This window comes from Salmo trutta, chromosome 27 (genome assembly GCF_901001165.1).
Source record: "Salmo trutta chromosome 27, fSalTru1.1, whole genome shotgun sequence".
NCBI classification, from domain to species: domain Eukaryota; kingdom Metazoa; phylum Chordata; class Actinopteri; order Salmoniformes; family Salmonidae; genus Salmo; species Salmo trutta.
The window spans coordinates 40,273,895-40,298,438 of record NC_042983.1 but is presented as its reverse complement, the minus strand read 5'-3'; the positions used below and the strand labels follow the sequence as shown (position 1 = coordinate 40,298,438).

The following is a 24,544-nucleotide window of genomic DNA, read 5'->3' as shown; positions in this document are numbered from 1 at the left end:
GTCCTGCAGTCACACCCCCATGCCCTGCAGTCACCTCCCCATGCCCTAGTCCTGCAGTCTTCTCCCCATGCCCTAGTCCTGCAGTCACACCCCCATGCCCTAGTCCTGCAGTCACCTCCCCATGCCCTAGTCCTGCAGTCACCTCCCCATGCCCTAGTCCTGCAGTCACACCCCCACGCCCTAGTCCTGCAGTCACCTCCCCTCCCCATGCCCTAGTCCTGCAGTCACACCCCCACGCCCTAGTCCTGCAGTCACCTCCCCTCCCCATGCCCTAGTCCTGCAGTCACACCCCCATGCCCTAGTCCTGCAGTCACCTCCCCCATGCACTAGTCCTGCAGTCACCTCCCCATGCCCTAGTCCTGCAGTCACCTCCCCATGCCCTAGTCCTGCAGTCACACCCCCATGCCCTAGTCCTGCAGTCACACCCCCATGCCCTAGCCCTGCAGTCACCTCCCCATGCCCTAGTCCTGCAGTCACACCCCCATGCCCTAGTCCTGCAGTCACACCCCCATGCCCTAGTCCTGCAGTCACACCCCCATGCCCTAGTCCTGCAGTCACCTCCCCATGCCCTAGTCCTGCAGTCACACCCCCATGCCCTAGCCCTGCAGTCACCTCCCCATGCCCTAGTCCTGCAGTCACACCCCCATGCCCTAGTCCTGCAGTCACCTCCCCATGCCCTAGTCCTGCAGTCACCTCCCCATGCCCTAGTCCTGCAGTAACCTCCCCTCCCCATGCCCTAGTCCTGCAGTCACACCCCCATGCCTTAGTCCTGCAGTCACACCCTCATGCCCTAGTCCTGCAGTCACACCCCCATGCCCTAGTCCTGCAGTCACCTCCCCATGCCCTAGTCCTGCAGTCACACCCCCATGCCCTAGTCCTGCAGTCACACCCCCATGCCCTAGTCCTACAGTCACACCCCCATGCCCTAGTCCTGCAGTCACACCCCCATGCCCTAGTCCTGCAGTCACCTCCCCATGCACTAGTCCTGCAGTCACACCCCCATGCCCTAGTCCTGCAGTCACCTCCCCATGCCCTAGTCCTGCAGTCACACCCCCATGCCCTAGTCCTGCAGTCACCTCCCCATGATGCCCTAGTCCTGCAGTCACCTCCCCATGCCCTAGTCCTGCAGTCACCTCCCCATGCCCTAGTCCTGCAGTCACCTCCCCATGCCCTAGTCCTGCAGTAACCTCCCCTCCCCATGCCCTAGTCCTGCAGTCACACCCCCATGCCCTAGTCCTGCAGTCATCTCCCCATGCCCTAGTCCTGCAGTCACCTCCCCTCCCCATGCCCTAGTCCTGCAGTCTTCTCCCCATGCCCTAATCCTGCAGTCACATCCCCATGCCCTGCAGTCACCTCCCCATGCCCTAGTCCTGCAGTCACCTCCCCATGCCCTAGTCCTGCAATCACCTCCCCATGCCCTAGTCCTGCAGTCTTCTCCCCATGCCCTAGTCCTGCAGTCACACCCCCATGCCCTAGTCCTGCAGTCACCTCCCCATGCCCTAGTCCTGCAATCACCTCCCCATGCCCTAGTCCTGCAGTCTTCTCCCCATGCCCTAGTCCTGCAGTCACACCCCCATGCCCTAGTCCTGCAGTCTTCTCCCCATGCCCTAGTCCTGCAGTCACACCCCCATGCCCTAGTCCTGCAGTCACCTCCCCATGCCCTAGTCCTGCAGTCACACCCCCATGCCCTAGTCCTGCAGTCACCTCCCCTCCCCATGCCCTAGCCCTGCAGTCACCTCCCCTCCCCATGCCCTAGTCCTGCAGTAACCTCCCCATCCCCATGCCCTAGCCCTGCAGTCACCTCCCCATGCCCTAGTCCTGCAATCACCTCCCCATGCCCTAGTCCTGCAGTCTTCTCCCCATGCCCTAGTCCTGCAGTCACACCCCCATGCCCTAGTCCTGCAGTCACACCCCCATGCCCTAGTCCTGCAGTCACCTCCCCATGCCCTAGTCCTGCAGTCACACCCCCATGCCCTAGTCCTGCAGTCACCTCCCCTCCCCATGCCCTGCAGTCACCTCCCCACGCCCTAGTCCTACAGTCACCTCCCCATGCCCTAGTCCTGCAGTCACCTCCCCATGCCCTAGTCCTGCAGTCACCTCCCCATGATGCCCTAGTCCTGCAGTCCCCTCCCCATGCCCTAGTCCTGCAGTCACACCCCCATGCCCTAGCCCTGCAGTCACACCCCCATGCCCTAGTCCTACAGTCACCTCCCCATGCCCTAGTCCTGCAGTCACACCCCCATGCCCTAGTCCTGCAGTCTTCTCCACATGCCCTAGTCCTGCAGTCACACCCCCATGCCCTAGTCCTACAGTCACCTCCCCATGCCCTAGTCCTGCAGTCACCTCCCCATGCCCTAGTCCTGCAGTCACACCCCCATGCCCTAGTCCTGCAGTCACCTCCCCATGCCCTAGTCCTGCAGTCACACCCCCATGATGCCCTAGTCCTGCAGTCACCTCCCCATGATGCCCTAGTCCTGCAGTCACACCCCCACGCCGTAGTCCTACAGTCACCTTCCCATGCCCTAGTCCTAGAGTCACCTTCCCATGCCCTAGTCCTGCAGTCACCTCCCCTCCCCATGCCCTAGTCCTGCAGTCACCTCCCCTCCCCATGCCCTAGTCCTGTAGGAGTGTTTGTGACACAACTCCAGCGTTGGAACCGATCATCTGCTGCAGCCTGATTGGAGGGCTTCTCCTCTACTCTCTCTCTACTTCAGGAAGAGGTTTCCCCAGCCCTCATCCCAACCTCAGGGGAATCCCATTTCCACGACTCTTCTGCCAGGCCCTGGAGCTGCTGATCCCTATGATAATGTACCAGCTGACCCAGGCCCCACAGCTACCAGGGAGAGAGCCCCAGAGGAAGCTAGTAGCACCACCTGTCAGTCTCTCGGTGCAGCAAACCAGGAGCCATCCACCCACCACATTGATCCAGGATCAGCCCTGTGCATGGAGGCAGCAGAGTCAACCATAGTCATAGAAGAACCCCTAGACAGGCCAGTGTCATAGAGCCTCTATACATCCGAATGGAACAGTTTGTCAACCATTTTAGGTGGGGTCTGTTCTGATTGGGAGGTCAAATAGAACTAGAATTCCAGTCTGTAGTCAACTCATAGAGTTAGATAGACTCATCTTTGAGTCTAAAACAGCTAATATTTGTTTTTAATGTTTTATGTAACGTTTAACTAGGCAAGTCAGTTAAGAACAAATTCTTATTTACAATGACGGCCAAATCTAGACGACGCTGGGCCAATTGTGCGCAGCCCTATGGGATTCCCAGTCACGGCCGGATCCGATAAAGCCTGAATTCGAATCAGGGACTGTAGTGATGCCTCTTGCACTGAGATGCAGTGGTATAACCACTGTGCCTCTCGGGAGCTCATCCAGAGTCCTCTATTTAACTCTATGAGGCAACTACTGGGCAGCTTCTCTGCACTGATCACCCGTCAGATTCTCTTAAGAACCTTTGTAATATTACTAATATGAGCGTGGTCCTGTTTTATGCTCTCTAACTTTCTGTCTGACAATTTTCCAGCCTTGACGTCTAGTCTCTGCCCTGTTATTGCAAGAGTACATGACTTCTATGTCATTACATTTGTTTGTTCTGTCCAATAGTGTGTTGATGTGTGCGGTAGCCGATAGGTGTGAATTGCACAACGAGAGAATATTCCTTGGACATAGGCACAGAAACACAATGTCGTTATTGATGTGATTCATCATTGAAAGAGCAACTATCCCAAACGAAGGTGTTTCATCATAACCGATGGAGTTGAGGCTCTATATTATGCACTATTAAAATATCCTCCCCGATGACACACAATATAAACTGCAGAGAACAAAAAAGGCTTTAAAAAAAAATGTGTTCCAAATAACTTAACACCCTTATACACATAAACGATATCCTTTCCTGACATACAAACATAAAATAAGTCTACACACAATAAGAAAACACTCCCAAAAGCAAAATCAGGTGAGTCATGTTCCAGGAGAAAGGCCTTAAAGCACAGTATGTGATATCATTATTACAGGTAAAGGGTAAGCACAGCAGCTAGAGGTGTAGACCTTGGCAGTGAAAAATCCAGACAATGTTTGTTTTTATTAGCACCAGGATGTATGCAGTCGGTCGCTAAGGAGTAGACAGGCACAGTAGAGTCACCTGGAAATGGCAGTGTTCCTCTTACATTTCCCCCTGCAGGCAGGTGCTAATACCTCTGATATCAGACTCGAGCAGGGCAACTGCCTTACCACATTCTCCCTCAAACTAATCAAAGTCAAAATCTTCAATCCCATTTTTTTCAGAGATGTGTCAAATTCAAAAACGGCAACTGATTCTCATTGTCAGACAACCTTCTCATCTCCCTGTCTGATCCCGTCACCAGAGACTGACTGCACAGAGCCTGATGCTCCTAATGTAAGCCTATATTCAGTAGTCATCAACGTTGTTCCCGGCTGGGTAACGGGTATACAAAAGAATAACAAAGTCATAGGCGTCATCTTGACCCAGTTAGCTGCATCAGAGTCATCCTGTAGTCGACTTGGACTGCGTCTGACATGGCTCCCTGTTCTCTATTTTAGTGCACTATTTTTGATCGGAGTCATGTGGGTATATATTATAGAATAGGGAATAGGGCTCCATTTCAGACGGAACCTAGGCGCAATATTATGTGACAATGTCTGATGAGATCATCGGCGCTCATTGTGATGTCGTCAGAGCTCATCGTGACGCAGCAGCATGATGATGATGTCATCAGAGCTCTTCATGATGGTGTCTCAGCGGTTCTTGGCTGGGGAGAATGAAGACACCCTCCATAGCCTTCCAGTAGTTGTTCTGGTTGGCAGTGCCCATGCCGTGCACCTCCCTCTGCCCCCGGATGGGGTTGCCGTACTGCTCGCCCGTCACGCTCAGGAAGGCGTCTGTGCCAACGTGTTTGAAGCGCACTGCCTCGTCCCGCTCCCAGATGGAGCCGTCACACTGCACCCTCCACACGTCCAGGTCATCCCCCTCGCCGTTCTCACCGAACGCACTCACCTCCTGGAGAAAGAGAATGGGACAATGTCAGGTTGATAGACAGCACTGAAGGGAAGTGGTGTGTGTTTGTTACCTGGTTGTTGGACAGAGCTAGAATTGTTTGTGTGTGTGTGTGTGTGTGTGTGTGTGTATTCCCACTGCCTCTCTTACCTGGTTGTTGGACAGCGGCGAGCTAAAGTGGTGTGTGTGTGTGTGTATATTCCCACTGCCTCTCTTACCTGGTTGTTGGACAGCGGCGAGCTAAAGTGGTGTGTGTGTGTGTATTCCCACTGCCTCTCTTACCTGGTTGTTGGACAGCGGCGAGCTAAAGTGATGTGTGTGTGTGTGTATGTGTATTCCCACTGCCTCTCTTACCTGGTTGTTGGACAGCGGCGAGCTAAAGTGGTGTGTGTGTGTGTGTGTGTATTCCCACTGCCTCTCTTACCTGGTTGTTGGACAGCGGCGAGCTGAAGTGGTGTGTGTGGAGGTTACGTCCCGTGGTCATGTGCGTGATGCGGATGGCCTGCCCACACTGGATGGGCACGCCTCGTTGGCAGGTCCCGTTGGGCTTCCCCCGGATCCTCCAGTAACTGTTGGCATCATCTGCACTCTCAACGCCCGTCACAGACTGCTGCCCACTGCCTACAGTTTATAAAAGGAGTCAACAGATTTACCTCAAACATCCATCTTGCCTTCATTCTTCTATTTCTGAGGCCAGAGTGTCAGTGAAGTAAAAGACATATACAGTCTCGTATCAAACGTTTAGAGCACAAGGTTAAGCCCCAAAAACTTCACAGCATTTTGGGTTTGATGTACAAGATCGCACCGACAGACAAGGTCATCCCGTTTCAGGTTCCTAGTCACATTGTGCAGTATTCTTGTTGTTGTTGTGTTTCTTACATCATTTTTCTCATAACGTTTCTAGTATTATCACCTTCAGCAGAAAATTATTTTGGATGAGATCGGCAGTCAGATTCAAACAGAAATTTGAAACGAAATTTATACACTGGATTCTTGACATGGCTCACTAACATATCTACTGCTGTACATACCATTTTTAGTAGGCTATATCTAGTGTATACATGTACAGATAGCACTGTAACAGTAATCCAAATGCTATTTGGGTTGTTAATTGGATTAGTTCAAACATTTTTTTATTTCTTGTTTTTGTGTGATTATTTGTGTACTTGTTTGACGTTTAACTGCATTGTTAGGAGCTAGTGACATAAGCATTTCCCTACACCCACTATAACATCAGTTAAACTGTGTACACGGCCAATAACCTCTGATTTGATTGATGGTATATTACTAAAAAACGTCAGTTCCGGAATGACTGGTTACTACTGTAATAGAGTGCTGTATGTGTTACAGCTAAAACCCTCTTCCTGTTAAAACCCTCTCCCTGTTAAAACCCTCTTCCTGTTAAAACCCTCTCCCTGTTAAAACCCTCTTCCTGTTAAAACCCTCTCCCTGTTAAAACCCTCTTCCTGTTAAAACCCTCTTCCTGTTAAAACCCTCTCCCTGTTAAAACCCTCTCCCTGTTAAAACCCTCTCCCTGTTAAAACCCTCTCCCTGTTAAAACCCTCTCCCTGTTAAAACCCTCTTCCTGTTAAAACCCTCTTCCTGTTAAAACCCTCTCCCTGTTAAAACCCTCTTCCTGTTAAAACCCTCTCCCTGTTAAAACCCTCTTCCTGTGGGTTCTACTGTTGCGCATTAGGTTACAGTACACCTGCTGTCGGGTGCAACTGATATGAATCGCTGGGGATGGCGAGATTTGCATCCAGCATAGTTTACATTTTACTATAAGTTACAATAGGCCTACTTCACGTCTAAATCAGTGGTTAAAACGTGGGTGCAAATGTATCCAATAGACCGCACTGGAATGTAACCACCTGCTTATTCCATGGTTACAAATGTTTTTCACTATCGAGTGACACACCGATTGATACATAATTGTTGCGAGCTCGATTCCCGACCAGAGTCTAGTAGACTGTCATATAGGCAAATCAATTAGTTTATTGTTATGACCATTTAAAGCCGTGATACTTTTCGGTTTAACGTAACATCGTTCCTCCAGACATGCAGCTATGAAATGGAGACCAACCGGTTTTTGACTGTCGGTAGGGTATTTGTTACGCTGCGGTGCCTTGACTCAACGAAATCACTAAGATCGACCTTTATGGTGATTTTAAGAGAACTGGGAACGCGGGGGGGGGGGGGGGGGGGGGGGGGAACGACGTCAAATCATGACTTTAGTCATCTTAAGGGTCGGAGCTCTAGAAAGAAGATCGACTTCCAAACTTGGAATTCCGTGTTGGCCCACCGTTCAAAACGATATGTCCAAATCGGAGCTCGTTTTCTAAATTGTCTTGAAACCCTTAAAGTAGGAAGTCAGAGATTTCCAAGTTCCCAGTTGTTTCTGAACGCAGCATTAGACTATTCCGTCAATAACTGGTGATGGCGGAGTTCTCTAGTGATAATGATGACTTACCGGAGCCGTATTTTACGTCGTGAGAGTGCAGCCGAACGTTGTGTCTCGTGTTCAGCAATTTCACGAGCGAACCGCAGGTGACGTAGTTATACTCCGACTCCCGACCCTCGCATTTGGACCACAAAACAACGACCAAAAAGGATTTGATTAAGGCGCGGAGAGTGTAAATTAATCCCATTGTTCTGTCTCTATAGACATGAGCGAGAGGATGTAAAACTCAAGGACAAGGCACTTTCAAACATTAGTGCTTATGTAAACCAATCAGAGCTTGACAAGTCCCTGATCACGGAAGTAAAGGATAACACATGCTGATCTGTTATTGGTTGAAGCACATGCGAGGTCTTGCATATTTGGTCAATTAATTCGGAAGCGGAAATGAAATTATGGCCAGAAAGTTGTCGTCACTATTTACCACAGGAACAAAGTCACAAAACCCGCCGATTTCTACAATTTATCTTCTTAAAATTAGATTTTAGACCTAACCCTAATCCCACTGCGAACCTTATTCCTACCTTACATTTTTACAATATATACCACAGTATTCCACTGTGGTAACTAGTGGAAACAGAAAACTACTGCTGATACAAGATGTATACATTGTTGCAACACAAGATTTCCTTATATGGTCTTTGATATGTCTTGTGTTGATCGTAATCGAATTTGAGTGTTATTGCGTGGCCAACCATGTCATTCAAGGATTTAGGCTATAGAACAATTTAGTAGGCTAGGTTGTTTTCTCTTTCCTCCATCTGCACTATAAAGAGATGGACATGTCAATGGCGATTAAGGAGAGCAAGGGACAAGGAATTGAGTCAAGGAGAGGAACCCACATCAAACAGCTGTGATGCACCCCTAGTGATCTCCAATTGATCAAACACACGGGCCTCATGTTCCTCATTCTTCCTTCCTATAACTCTTTGCTTAATGTCAACAAGAGGTTGGACAGGGTGTTCTGGGAGAGGTCTATCTCCTTCCTGGTCTGTCTGTTGAGGTTAGATAGACCTCTCCCAGAACACCCTGTCTAACCTCAACAGGCAGAGCAGGAAGGAGATAGACCTCTCCCAGAACACCCTATCTCCCATCTGGTCTGTCTGTGGAGGTTAGATAGACCTCTCCCAGAACACCCTGTCTAACCTCAACAGACAGAGCAGGAAGGAGATAGGGTGTTCTGGGAGAGGCCTATCTCCCATCTGGTCTGTCTGTTGAGGTTAGATAGGGCATCCTGCAGGATCCCTCTCAGAGACCACGGAAACTGCTGCTCACTGGAGGAAGACAGCCAGTGTATCTGTGATGAGGGGTCTGGCCAAGCTTCTGTGAAAATAGGTAGAGAAATCCATGATCTATTAGGAAGCCTAACTACAGTCTGGTTTAAATCAGGAGTCATCAAACCTCCTCCTGGTGAGCTACTATGTTTGCAGGCTTTTTCTCTGGCCCTGCATAAACACACCACATATTGCAAAACATATTGCATGTAACAAACAGTTACATGACCTACAGCATGGTCAAGTAAGGTAACGTTTCCGACATTTTCGGACTACGAAAACAACTATTTATTTAGAATCACAGAGAGTCAACGGAAGTCGCAAAGAAAACAGGAGCTTCCTCCATCACCATTTCAACTTCAACATATCAACATCCTCCAATCACCTCTGCTCAGTCTAATACAGTGACAACTAAAAGATACAAAAAAACGATTCAGTCCAATCAACGTCAGCTAAATATGATGTGGCTGTCCATGGTTCTGATATCTGTGTGTGCGTGCAAGTAGAAAAAACACATCCTACTTGTAGAGAAAGGCTAGTGCTATTCTCCTCTTTCATGTTGCCTAAATGGTCTATGACTCTGTCATACAGTACACTTTTAGTTTTTGTTGTCCTAGGCTACCTGGCTAAAATGCTTGCTCGCTATCCTAACGTTCATGTGCATCGATACGCCAGCCCAGCTAGTTAACATTAGCATACTACTACATCTAGCTAGCTAGCTACATATAGAATTAATGGTTGGATCAGAATCTCCGTTATAATCATTAGCCAGTACGGAGAATTAAGTAAAACCACAAGTCCAACTCCCTATCTCCATCCATGGCTAATTTAGGAAAGGGACGATTTTAGCTACAATTCAAGTTTGTTTTTTGTCAATAATGAAGTTTGGCTTGTGATGTGATTGGTCTAAAGCCAAATTCAAACCGGTGCACCAAACCTTTCACAGCTGAGCTCGCTCAGTTTAGTTCAATGCTAATTGGCTATTATTTTATACTTTATTTATCAAGGGAGGCCAAATGCTCTCTGGCTTCCCTTAGCATTTAATGCTATGGGCGGCAACAATGTCATACTCTTTCTGACCAAACAGCATCAGATACACTACACATACTGAGACAGAGGGGCGCTGTTTCATTCGTCCCGGATGCTTTAATCAGTGAGAGAAATTAAGCCTCTTGGAAACTGAAGGACATTTCTGAAACACAGAGAGACGAAAGATAAATAATTTTGTATGTTTTTTTTTTAAATCTTTTTTTTCTTGGTCAATTTTTTGGGGGAAGCCTAGCTTCCCTTGACAACCATGAATACACGTCACAGACACACACGCGTGCACGCGCACACACACACACACACACAGTTGATGTATTCTGCCTTTGCATCAGCATGAGTATCAAAGGAAATCAGTTTTGAACACTCCCGTTGCTCTATTTTCAGAGTGGATGACAACTGCTCCTATGGAGTCGCCCCCGTGTTTCCTGTGCTCTGATTGGTCGAGGTGTCCAGGTCCGTGGAGGAGAGCCCGGCGAGTGATTGATTGGCATCAACCGCTGAAATCCCAGCTGTTACATTCAAACAAGATACATTTGTCTCCTTGTCTGACGTTGTCTTATTTTGAACGGGGAGGGCAGGTTTTAAAGGGACCCCGTCTGCTTTTCTGGCCTGAAGAAGTGTCAGCAGGACTTTTGACATGACCCTCTCAAGCAAGGAAAAGCTTTGAGCTCCTCTTTCAGAGCACAGCGCCATAGGGTCGCAGAGATCAACGATGGGTGACTGGGCTTGGGCAGAGGAACCTCAGGTTCTGCTAAACAGAACCATGTCTACGTTGGACTCCATCCATTTTCTGATCCGCGTCCAACATTTTAAAATTTCTGAAGAGGACGTATTCCGATTCGGTCAAGTCAGATATGCGAAAGTTGAGTCCACTGTTTGCATCGAGGTCTGAGTTTCCAGCTGCCTCAATTCTCTTCAGAATAGATGTGCAGAATCCAGACGTTATAACGGCCTGTAACAAGCCTACTGTTCTTTAAATGAAGGCTATGTAGGCTTCGTAAGTTTTTTTGCAAAGTATGCTAGGCCTACTATTGCTCTGTGTCAAGCCCACTAGCCTACTTGCCCAATCACACGCCTCAGTGATTACACAAATGCATAATGGAACAATATAATTAAATCATTATTATGTTGGCTAATTGTGCATCAGCCCGTTAGGCTGCTATGTCATTGAGAATGAACAAAGTCGTTGTTTGCCAGAGACCCAGTCGTTCAGTGTTTTTCTCGTTCTTTTCGAAATGTTTCATTGCCATACTGGCTGGCGACTTTCTTATCCATTGCGTGCTAGCAGTTAATGGTTGATCCCTAATAAAATACAAAAGTACAAACTACAGCTAACTTAAGTCATTTCAAAAAGTTTAACCAGAATAACAGTAAAGTAGCTGCATTTGCAGTTGTTTAAACTGTTTTCTAGTGACATTTACTTGGATACATCCATAACAATGAGCTAAAGAGGTGTGATTTTGCCTGGCGTAGAAAATGTGTTCACTTGTCAGGACACTTGTTCAGAGGACAACACAGATAATACAATCACTTCAAACTGAAGCTGGCTAGACAGCCAACTTGATGCACTTTGTTTCGTTGAACTTTTTTTTTCAATTGACGTTTCTTTGTATATATCCATTAAAATGAGGCTATCTGATTTATGATTTCGACCGGCTGAGAAACGCTGCCTGCCTGTCTGACTCATCCGGACTCCCCACACGTTTATTACAATGGAGATCAAATTTGAATATTGAAACAATGTTTCAAATGTTGAGACAGACAGCAAGGTTTATACAAATCTCCCGCTGTTGAGAACGAAATGTTAGTCAAAAAGAAATGTGAGATAAAGTCTAGATGATTTTTATAGTGAAGATCAAGTTTGTACATTTCTTGGCTGGGCTGATGAGACAGTGGATTGCGCAGTCAGATGAAACAGAGTTAAATAGGCATTTCATGGTCATAGAGTTAGCAGGTGGTCACTTCTGGAATAGACACCGACTGGAAGGAGGTTTTAACCAATCAGCGTTCACAATTAGACACACCCGTTGTATAAAGAACAGAATAGAACAGATGATTATGTCATAGACTCCTGTGTCAACTTTAAACAATCATTGGCCAGCTGGGGCAATGTGTCATAGGAAAGGCAACACTGTGTAGCCAGTGGTATTCATAATGGAAGGAAGGCTTCACAAGAACCTGGCACAGTAAGGGGATAGGTCTTATTACCATTTATGAATGTTTTATGTGATGATCAGTCTGTGTTTGGTGAGTATGCCCTTGGTTAGGAATAGGCTAAAAGTATTTTTAGACCACCGAATTGCATGCCTTGATTGAATAGGGCAAATGATTTACACATAGTTATTTACTCAAATAGTTATGCGATATGTGCAGAATATTTCATTATTTTCCTCAAACTAAATGAAAACCATATTTAGGCTTAACACAGGAGGCTGCTGAGGGGAGGACAGCTCATAATAATGTCTGGAAGGGAGCAAATGGAATGGCATCAAAAACCTGGAAATCATGGAAATCATGTGTTTGATACCATTCCACTGATTCTGCTCCAGCCATTACCACAAGCCCATCCTCCCCAATTAAGGTGCCACCAACCTGTGGTAGGCTACAGAGAGAAATACACTGATCAAAAATACAGTGGGGTATTGTGTGTAGATTGATGACAAAAAAACAAACAATTTAATACATTTTCGTATAAGGCTGTAATGTAACAAAATGTTGAAAAAGTGAAGGGGTCTGAATACTTTCCGAATGCACTGTATAAACGCAACATGTAAACTGTTGATTCCCATGTTTCATGAGCTGAAATAAAATATTCCAGAAATGTTCCATACACACAAAAAGCTTATTTCTCTCAAATGTTGTGCACACATGTATTTACATCCCGTTAGTGAGCATTTCTCCTTTTCCAAGATAATCCATCCACCTGACAAGTGTGGCATATCAAGAAGCTGATTAAACTGCATGATCCTTACACAGGTGAACCTTTTGCTGGGACCAATAAATAAAAGGCCACTCTAAAATGTGCAGTTTTGTCACACAACACAATGCCACAGGTGGCTCAACTTTTGAGGGAGCGTGCAATTGGCATGCTGACTGCAGCAATGTCCAGCAGAGCTGTTACCAGAGAATGTCATTTTAATTTCTCTACCATAAGCCGCCTCCAACATTGTTTTAGAGAATTTGGCAGTACGTCCAACCGGCCTCATAACTGCAGACCACTTGTATGGCTTAATGTGGGCGAGCGGTTTTCTGACCTTAATGTTGTGAACAGAGTTCCCCATGGTGGGGTTATGGTACGGGCAGGCATAAGCTACAGACAACAAACACAATTGCATTTTATAGATGACAAATTGAATGCACAGAGATATCCTGAGGCTCATTGCAGTGCCATTCATCCACCGCCATCACCTCATGTTTCAGCATGATAATGGAGGGCCAAATGTCGCAAGGATCTGTACACAATTGCTGGAAGCAGGAATTTTTCTTCTATTTATTTTGTTATGTTTAGCTCACATAATATAATGTAAAAGTATGCATGAATGCGTCTGTAATATAATAAACGTGTCAAAAACAAATCTAGACATTTATAAATACATGTATATAGCTTCCAAAATATATATTTTTTTACAATGGAGGAGTACCAAGATGGCTGCGGTAGCTTCAAAACAGCGGCCCCTATAAATCATCTAGGGATCATACACAACATTGCTTCTAAACACACGTCACATTAAATACCATTTCAATCCACTAGAGGTTGCGTTAATCCGAAAAAGTAGGTTACGGATTTCATTGCAGTTTTGAGTCAGTCGGAAGAGCTTGGTATTTGTTCTCGTTTTGACTCTCCGGCTTCGGAGATAAATGGACAAACACGTGTCTTAAAAATGGGTAAGACGCGTCTTTTCACTCTTTAGAGCCTATATGACATATAGGCTATGGATCAATTCGATTTGATTCCATGATCTATTATTGTATATTATGTATGCTATTGAAAGAGAGGCAGATTGCAGTTAACCTCTTCGCATATTCTAAATAGATGATGCTTGTTTGCATTAGTCTCCCATTCGTTGAAACAAGTGTAAATTGTAGGCCTATTTCTAGGTGTACTATGGCGATTGCCTCTTTAAGATTAGGCAATAAAAGTGACCATTGTGACTGTTTTCCATTAATGAGTTGTTGCCTTCCTGTGTGTTGGGTTGACAACTAGCTGGCTGCTGCTAGCTGGAAACCCAGTTTATAGAGACAATCGACTATAATCAGGACAGGCTTTTATGGGTCTATACAAAGATCGATCAAAAGAGGGCAAGCAACATATCTTTTTTTCTTCTAATCCGGGTTTCCAAATGATCTGATTCGCTGACTCAAATCATAGAGGAGGAATTTGACAGTTCTTATTCGGACATAGAATAGACGCTTTGATCAGGTTTCCACTTCGAACAGGGAATATTAGTTTGTGTTCTCGTTCCTGGCAGTGTCTTGTCTACCAGGTTAACGAGATGATCACGTCCAATAAATATCTAGAGTCCACCGGCGATGTGTCACAAGCTGGTGAATTGAACATCCTTAACATTGTTACAGCTCAGTGCTGGGCGCAACGTGGAAACAAAGTCCCGCTGGGCACAGACGTCAGTCAATTCAACGCATATTCCACGTTGGTTCAACGCAATTTCGTTGAAATGACGTGTAAACAACGTTGATTCAACCAGTGTATTATCTCATGTGCTGTGTCACTTTTTCCATCAGCGTCCAGCGATAATGCCTCAACCCAAAGTCAAGCTGGTGGTGACAGGAGATGATTTTGGGTACTGTCCAAAAAGGAACCAGGGGATAGTGGATTGTTTCCAAGCCGGGGGCATTTCTAATGTGTCCCTTCTGGTTAACGCCTCCTCGGCGAAAGAAGCGACAGAGCTGGCCAAAAGGTAAGTAGGCTGTTCATATAGTAAAGTACAATGTTTCCTTCCATAGCTAATAGGATGTTTAATAGCCTACTGAAAACGTACAAGATGCCCTTAAAACACAACACTTCCATGCAGCTATGACGTTTTCATAGCAGGTTAGGAGAATTCACCTAGCAATTTAGGAGAATTAGGTTAAGGTTAGGAAAAGGGTTCGGGTTAGCAGAAATGCTCTCTTAACCTGTTACGAAAAGTCACTTGTATTGAAGTGGTGTAGAGAGATAGTCCCGATTAAATTACAGTAAATCGGTTTAAAAAATACACTAACTTCCTGATAGGTGACATTCAGTTCACTTTCACTTGTTGTGTTTTTATTGATTGTGTATTGAATAATTCATGCAATCAGGAAAGGTGTTATACATTTGAAACCTCATATTTCCTGTATTTTGCCCAATCAGTGTTCTTCTCTTGCTTAGCATGTACCAGCTCACATTATTGTTTGGCAGTTCCATCTATGATATCAGACACTATAGGGTCTGGTTTCCCGTACCCATAGAAATCCTAGTCCAGGACTAAAAAGCACTTTCAATTGAAAAACTCTATTGACCATGCTTCCTTAGTCAAAGACCAGGCTTACCTTGAGTCCGGTAAACTGACCCCTAATTTCCTGATACCCCCATCTTCCTCCGCAGACATCACATTCCCATCGGCCTCCATGCCAACCTCTCAGAGGGTCTACCAGTCAGCCAGGGTCTGAAGCGGGGCTCCACTCTCCTCAACAAGGATGGGTTCTTCCATGGGAAGATGGGCTTCAGAAAGGCATTACAGAGTGGCCGGGTCAACATGACAGAGGTAGGCTTCTTTCTTAACAACATAGTTGAGGTGGGGCAGGTATTTTTTCCTTTTTCATATTCGGGCATTTCCACGGTAACAGATGCTGAGACTTAGATTTTTCACTTTAAAATGTATGTTGAACAAAAACAGGCATTGAGCTTCAGACCAGACTCACAGCACTGAGCTTCAGACCAATCTCACAGCGCTGAACTTCAGACCAGACTCACAGCGCTGAGCTTCAGACCAGTCTCACAGCGCTGAGCTTCAGACCAGTCTCACAGCGCTGAGCTTCAGACCAGTCTCACAGCGCTGAGCTTCAGACCAGACTCACAGCGCTGAGCTTCAGACCAGACTCACAGCGCTGAGCTTCAGACCAGACTCACAGCGCTGAGCTTCAGACCAGACTCACAGCGCTGAGCTTCAGACCAGACTCACAGCGCTGAGCTTCAGACCAGACTCACAGCGCTGAGCTTCAGACCAGACTCACTCAAGTGTTGTTTAATAGCAGGTTAGCTATCAGAGTGTGATCTGAGAGAGTGTTTAATAGCAGGTTAGCTATCAGAGTGTGATCTGAGAGTGTTGTTTAATAGCGGGTTAGCTATCAGAGTGTGATCTGAGAGTGTTGTTTAATAGCGGGTTAGCTATCAGAGTGTGATCTGAGAGAGTGTTGTTTAATAGCGGGTTAGCTATCAGAGTGTGATCTGAGAGAGTGTTGTTTAATAGCAGGTTAGCTATCAGAGTGTGATCTGAGAGAGTGTTGTTTAATAGCGGGTTAGCTATCAGAGTGTGATCTGAGAGAGTGTTGTTTAATAACCTACCTAGTTGAATCAAAGGAATTCTCTCTGATTTGCTCCAGCAGTCACCTGTTTTACAGCATAATAGTTCTATTGCTGCTTAGCCAATACTGACCAGGGTCCGTGTTCAAAAAGCGTCTCCGATTAGGAGTGCTGATCTAGGATCAGGTCCCCTTGTACCCAGCCTGGGTACCAGTCTGTTTTGAGATGTCATTCCTCTCCTTGTCATGCTAAACACAGAATACAAGGAGTGGGATGTTAGCACAACAGGTCCTGGATTTCAGGCTACCTTGTACCTTCATTAGAATCTAAAAGGCAAAACTGACCTGAGAACTGCACTCTTCATGAATACTGGCCCTGACAGCTTCTGTAATGGATACTGTAGTGGTTAGGGAAGTTGCCAGTTACATCTTGTATTGTTTGTGATGTAAACACAGCGTCTTGGAAGAGGGCTAGGTCAACCATTGTGTGGAGATCTTGGTCACATTGAGTTGTAATGAGACTGTACAGGAGTTGTATTGAGACTGTACAGGAGTTGTATTGAGACTGTACAGGAGTTGTATTGAGACTGTACAGGAGTTAGGAAGAGAGACAGGATAGAAAGGAGGGTGTAAACATGATCATGTACATGTTTGGATGGGGATGGACGGGGTGAAGAGGCACTGTAGGTGCTATGTTGTTTAACTGGCCCACACAGCATGACAATATACGTCAATACGCCAATACGCCATACGTCAATACGCCATACGCCATACGTCAATACGCCATACGTCAATACGCCATATAAGAGGCTTTCAAAAACTCACCCACTGTGTTGACTTATCCAACTGTTTTACAATGTGATGATTTATAAATAAATATACTCAGGAATAACTGGTATTTTTTAATTGCTTGAGGTCTTTCGACTTTACAGTAAACCAAAGCAGGATCAAGCTTTCCTTAATATTCTGATTCAAATCCTTTTTTTCATATGTGGAACTCAGGTCTTCGTTCCCGATCTACTGGGAACAGTTTTAGCGTAACACTCGTGTTTTTTTTTCTGTTTTGTGGAGGGTGTGTGTTTGTTCCTTATCAGGTGTGTGTGTTTCAGCTGTACACTATGCCTAGGGTGTGTGTTTGTCCCTCAAACTGGATCAGGGGTATATATTTACACTCTCCCCGGAGCACATGGTTATCGTTCAGGTGTGTACTTTCACACTGTGTGTCAGGTGGAGCTGGAGCTGAGGGCGCAGGTGAGGCTGTTTGGAGAGCTGATGGGTCATCTTCCCTGTCACATGGACGGGCACCAACACATTCATGTGCTGCCAGGTATGACGCCATAACACTACTAGAAAGGTGTGTGTGTGTGTGTGTGTGTGTGTGTGTGTGTGTGTGTGTGTGTGTGTGTGTGTGTGTGTGTGTGTGTGTGTGTGTGTGTGTGTGTGTGTGTGTGTGTGTGTGTGTGTGTGTTATGCTCATTGCGTAAAAATTTATTGTGAGAGGTCTTACCCAATAGAACTGTGTGTGTGTCACCAATGTTCATTATCTGAACCTCAACCACGTCTCCCCTCTGACTGACATACTCTGAACCTCAACCACGTCTCCCCTCTGACTGACATACTCTGAACCTCAACCACGTCTTCTCTCTGACTGACATATTCTGAACCTCAACCACGTCTCCCCTCTGACTGACATACTCTGAACCTCAACCACGTCTTCTCTCTGACATACTCTGAACCTCAACCACGTCTTCTCTCTGACATACTCTGAACCTCAACCACGTCTTCTCTCTGACTGACATACTCTGAACCTCAACCACGTCTTCTCTCTGACATACTCTGAACCTCAACCATGTCTTCTCTCTGACTGACATACTCTGAACCTCAACCACGTCTTCTCTCTGACTGACATACTCTGAACCTCAACCACGTCTTCTCTCTGACATACTCTGAACCTCAACCACGTCTTCTCTCTGACATACTCTGAACCTCAACCACGTCTTCTCTCTGACTGACATACTCTGAACCTCAACCACGTCTTCTCTCTGACTGACATACTCTGAACCTCAACCACGTCTTCTCTCTGACATACTCTGAACCTCAACCACGTCTTCTCTCTGACATACTCTGAACCTCAACCACGTCTTCTCTCTGACTGACATACTCTGAACCTCAACCACGTCTTCTCTCTGACTGACATACTCTGAACCTCAACCACGTCTTCTCTCTGACTGACATACTCTGAACCTCAACCACGTCTTCTCTCTGACATACTCTGAACCTCAACCACGTCTTCTCTCTGACATACTCTGCTGAGGACACTCTGACGACACCGCGGAACTCTTCCTCTTCACTGTCACGAAGCACATGACCCCGGGGTTTTACACCACATGATGAGTCACTGAATCATGTGGTTTTGTTAAATGGTTGTTTGGTGATCTAATCTAGATGAAGAAATCTTCCTCGTCATCTGCTTTCAGGGCAAGGAGGGGAAAGGGCCCCGCCTTCAGTTTTAAATGAGGTTACCACTGTTGATTTAATCTATCATTTATTAACCAGTAGTAGTAGTAATTCCTTTTTTCATTTGAATATGTACGGCTTATGACCACGTCGTTGTCATGGTGACACTTGATACTCTCGGTTTAAAGGTCGTTTATAGACTATTAATTAGTTAATAGAGCAGTAGTAAATTGTAATAACTCATGGTTAAAAATATAACTGATGGTTAAAATTGTGATTGTCATTTTAATGCTTGACAATCGGACGTGGCTGCCTATTTTTATTTATTTTATTTAACCTTCATTTAACTAGGCAAGTCAGTTATGAACAAATTCTTATTTACAATGACGGCCTACCAAAAGTCAAAAGGCCTCCGGCGGGGCTGGGATAAAAAAAATATATATATAAATATAGTACAAAACACACATCACGACAAGAGAGACAACACAACACTACATAAAGAGAGACCGAAGACAACAACACAGCAAGGCAGCAACACATGACAACAACGCCACATGACAACTACATGGCGGAAACGCCACATGACAACTACATGGCGGAAACGCCACATGACAACAACATGGCGGCAACGCCACATGACAACATGGCGGCAACGCCACATGACAACAACATGGCGGCAACGCCACATGACAACAACATGGTGGCAACACCACATGAAAACATGACAACAACACCACATGACAACATGGTAGCAACACAACATGGTAGCAACACCACATGACAACAACATGGTAGAAACACAACATGGTAGCAACACCACATGACAACAACATGGTAGAAACACAACATGGTAGCAACACCACATGACAACAACATGGTAGAAACACAACTTGGTAGCAACGCCACATGACAACAACATGGTAGCAACACAACATGGTAGCAACGCCACATGACAACAACATGGTAGCAAACAACATGGTAGCAACACAACATGGTAGAAAGGCCACATGACAACATGGTAGAAGCGCCACATGACAACAACATGGTAGCAACACAACATGGTAGAAACGCCACATGACAACATGGTAGAAGCGCCACATGACAACAACATGGTAGCAACACAACATGGTTGCAACACCACATGACAACAACATGGTAGCAACACAACATGGTTGCAACACCACATGACAACAACATGGTAGAAACACGTCATGACAACAACATGGTAGCAACACCACATGACAACAACATGGTAGCAACACAACATGACAACAACATGGTAGAAACACAACATGGTAGCAACGCCACATGACAACAACATGGTAGCAACACAACATGGTAGCAACACCACATGACAACAACATGGTAGCAACGCCACATGACAACAACATGGTGGCATCGCCACATGACAACAACATGGTAGAAACACAACATGGTAACAACACATGGTAGCAACACAACATGACAACATGGTAGCAACACCACATGACAACATGGTAGCAACACAACATGGTAGCAATGCCACATGACAACAACATGGTAGCAACACAACATGACAACAGCATGGTAGCAACGCCACATGACAACAACATGGTAGAAACACAACATGACAACAAAATGGTAGCAACACAACATGGTAGCAACGCCACATGACAACAACATGGTAGCAACACAACATGGTAGAAATGCCACATGACAACAACATGGTAGAAACACCACATGACAACAACATGGTAGCAACACAACATGGTAGAAAGGCCACATGACAACAACATGGTAGAAACACAACATGACAACAACATGGTTGCAACACATGACAACAACACAACATGGTAGCAACACAACATGGTAGAAACACATGGTAGCAACACATGGTAGCAACGCCACATGACAACAACATGGTAGCAACACCACATGACAACAACATGGTAGCAACATAACATGGTGGCAACACCACATGACAACAACATGGTAGCAACACAACATGGTGGCAACGCCACATGACAACAACATGGTAGCAACACAACATGGTAGAAACACATGGTAGAAGCGCCACATGACAACATGGTAGCAACACCACATGACAACAACATGGTAGCAACACAACATGGTAGAAAGGCCACATGACAACAACATGGTAGAAACACAACATGGTAGCAACACCACATGACAACAACATGGTTGCAACACCACATGACAACAACATGGTAGCAACACAACATGGTAGCAACACCACATGACAACAACATGGTTGCAACACAACATGACAACAACATGGTTGCAACACATGACAACAACACAACATGGTAGCAACACAGCATGGTAGCAACGCCACATGACAACAACATGGTAGAAACACAACATGGTAGCAACACCACATGACACAACATGGTAGAAACACAACATGGTAGCAACACCACATGACAACAACATGGTAGCAACACATGGTAGCAACGCCACATGACAACATGGTAGCAACACCACATGACAACAACATGGTAGCAACACAACATGGAGCAACGCCACATGACAACATGGTAGAAACACAACATGGAGCAACGCCACATGACAACATGGTAGCAACACAACATGGTAGAAACACAACATGACAACAACATGGTAGCAACACAACATGGTAGAAACGCCACATGACAACAACATGGTAGAAACACAACATGGTATAAACGCCACATGACAACAACATGGTAGCAACACCACATGACAACAACATGGTAGCAACACAACATGGTAGAAAGGCCACATGACAACAACATGGTAGCAACACAACATGGTAGCAACAGCACATGACAACATGGTTGCAACGCCACATGACAACAACATGGTAGCAACACAACATGGTAGCAACACCACATGACAACAACATGGTAGCAACACCACATGACAACAACATGGTAGCAACGCCACATGACAACAACATGGTTGCAACACCACATGACAACAACATGGTAGCAACGCCACATGACAACAACATGGTTGCAACGCCACATGACAACAACATGGTAGCAACGCCACATGACAACAACATGGTAGCAACGCCACATGACAACAACATGGTTGCAACGCCACATGACAACAACATGGTAGCAACGCCACATGACAACAACATGGTGGCAACGCCACATGACAACAACATGGTAGCAACGCCACATGACAACAACATGGTGGCAACGCCACATGACAACAACATGGTGGCAACGCCACATGACAACAACATGGTGGCAACGCCACATGACAACAACATGGTGGCAACGCCACATGACAACAACATGGTGGCAACGCCACATGACAACAACATGGTGGCAACGCCACATGACAACAACATGGTGGCAACACCACATGACAACAACATGGCGTGTGTGTCAGAGGTGTGTGAGGTGTTTGCCCAGGTGCTGTCTGACTGTGGGATCTCCTACACACGTGTTCCTGTGGAGCGGGGTCTACACTCGTGTCCCTGGCTGTCCCCTGTCCTCAGAGACTTCTACATGCAGGTAGAGAAGGATGCGCTGGAGTCTATCCCCGTGTTCAGACGACATGGCATCAGGTAGGAGACACACTGAAATCCCTGTAGTAGTGAATGTCATGGGAATCTCTTCATAATCCATTCTGTTTACAGTATATCCCGGTACAGTATTAGAGAGGTTCCTTTAAGACTAAACACTTGAAGATTACCTTAAGGCACATAAAGTGATATTATTTTCCTGTTTGTCTCAGTCGTCCTGGGGGATTTCAATCATGCAATCAATCATCTCGGGTACGGTTAAAAGTTTAAAAAAATATTTCCATGAGCTGAAAATGACCTTCTTCTTCTATCTCTCCCCCCCCTCTCTCTCTCTCTCCCAGATGGCCTGATGTCTATCTAGGTTTGACCACCATGGGTCACAACATGTCAGTCCCCAACCTCAGACGAGCCTTCAGCCATGCCCTGGAACTCGACCTGGGTCTCTCACTGTCGCCCCCTGGGGGTGAAAGTAAAAACAGGACAAACACCACGGAGCGGCCCGTGCTGACGGCAGAGCTCATGGTGCACCCTGGGTACCCCAGCCACCCCCAGGAGGGCGGGTGTGGGGAGGGGCCGGACGACTTCTCCCAGTCGGCTGACAGGCAGCAGGAGTTGACCACCCTGAAGGACCCAGCCCTACTGGCCTTCTACACCCAGGAGAGAGTCCAACTCTGTGCCTTCAGGGACCTCTGAGGTCCCTACACTCCTCGCGCTCAGGGGTAGGGTTGTTGAATTCCCAAAACTTTTATCTGGTGTTTCATAAATCTCAATTGAATAATTACAGGTTTGAAGATTCACTCGCTGCTTATTCCCAGAATTCTCCAACTGGGATTTCTGAAAAACCCAGAGCATTTTGGGAAAGTTTTGTGATCCTACCTCGGAGTCCCTCACTCAGGGGTCACGTTCCAATATCCACACTTACTGCTACACTATCTATCCAATTCATGGCTTCCCGAGGCTGGTGGGAGGAGCTATAGGAGGACGGGCTCATTGTAATGGCTGGAATAGAACGGAATCAAACGTGGATTCTATATGTTTGATGTGTTCGATACCGTTCCATTAATTCCATCCCAACCATTACAATGAGCCCGTCCTCCTATAGCTCCTCCCAACAGCCCCCTCTTATGGCTTTGTTCTGAGTATTTAGAACACATTTTTAATACATTGCTTCATTCTGAGTGGTAAGCTTGTGTAGATATTGGAATTGGACTCCTCTGCTGCTCTTTCATTGGTGCAACCTTACCTCCAAGCCACCAGGCGGCGCCACTATTTTCTGTGAAGCACAATCCTATTTTTGACTGTGTTTTATTACAGACTAGGCAGTTGTTTTCCAATCATCTCAGGTGAGAGAGACAAGCACAAAATTCACTATGCTCTCTCTCATCCCAAAGCTAACCTCAAATCAGCTGATCACACAAGAAGGCGTCAACAGAAGAGTAACTGCCAAAAGAACGCAGCCCAAATAGGGCCTGCCTATAGCATATTATATTTTTAACATTTGCATGTAGTCTATCTAGGTCTTTAATGTCCTCGTTTTAAAAACAACAATCCTGTATATTTTTCTTAATTTGTGTCACACTATTTATTGAATGATGTTGTTAGGATATCACAAGCAGCAGAATGGGCTGAGATGCCCAACTGACTATAATGGCTGTATGAATAAATGAAAGGTGACAGAAAACCTCATTCTTGCATGAAGTATTTTGGTTTGAAATGAGGGTTTCCTACGTTTGAAGCCTTACAGGACTCATCTGCTACTGTGGGGGGGAAAAGAGGTTACTAAAATGTGAGTCGGGACTCGGTAGTAGTAGCAATGCTTATTCCGTTTGGGTCAACTGACAAAGTTTTTTTTTTTTTTTTTTTTTTTTTCTTCATTTACTTGGTTGGTCACGAGTAACCCCTTAATCACTTTGAATCACAGTATATGAAAATAGTTTTTCCAACCATAAAGCAACATAAGTGAAGTCAATGCACCCAATATTAATAAACTCAAAGTAACTTCAAACTGAGTCATAGAGCTACACTCAAGTCCTGTCAGAGACTTTGGGGTTACGCAGAAGCAGCTGAGGGGGGGAGGCTATCCTACGAAGCAAGCTAGAGCTACTCATGTCACACGTGGCTAGTCCAACACCGAACTCTTCATTGAGACAATGTAGAAGCATCAATCCATGGGAGAGTCAGTGCCGCCACATTTTCATTTGTGTCAAACTCAAACAAAAGCTATTGTGCAAATTCAGCAGACCATGGGTGTGAAGTGCTTTTAG

General features: G+C 45.8%; 2 protein-coding genes across 2 annotated transcripts; one reads left to right on the top strand and one right to left on the bottom strand.

Annotated features, from left to right (window-relative positions):
• Positions 1-3,741: 3,741 nt before the first annotated feature.
• Positions 3,742-7,745, bottom strand: sdf2l1 (stromal cell-derived factor 2-like 1). Its single transcript, XM_029718179.1, has 3 exons — positions 7,494-7,745; positions 5,448-5,644; positions 3,742-5,026 (listed from the first exon to the last, which is right to left on the bottom strand). Exons 1-3 carry the CDS (start codon positions 7,669-7,671, stop codon positions 4,742-4,744), a joined length of 660 nt encoding a protein of 219 aa, XP_029574039.1. The 5' UTR covers positions 7,672-7,745; the 3' UTR covers positions 3,742-4,741.
• A 5,814-nt stretch (positions 7,746-13,559) lies between these two features.
• On the top strand, positions 13,560-23,966 carry ydjc (YdjC chitooligosaccharide deacetylase homolog). The gene is made up of 6 exons (XM_029718178.1): positions 13,560-13,687; positions 14,543-14,718; positions 15,387-15,546; positions 17,531-17,630; positions 22,145-22,322; positions 22,622-23,966. The coding sequence occupies exons 2-6, from the start codon at positions 14,555-14,557 to the stop codon at positions 22,971-22,973; spliced, it is 954 nt and encodes a 317-aa protein (XP_029574038.1). The 5' UTR covers positions 13,560-13,687; positions 14,543-14,554; the 3' UTR covers positions 22,974-23,966.
• The last annotated feature ends 578 nt before the right edge of the window (positions 23,967-24,544 follow it).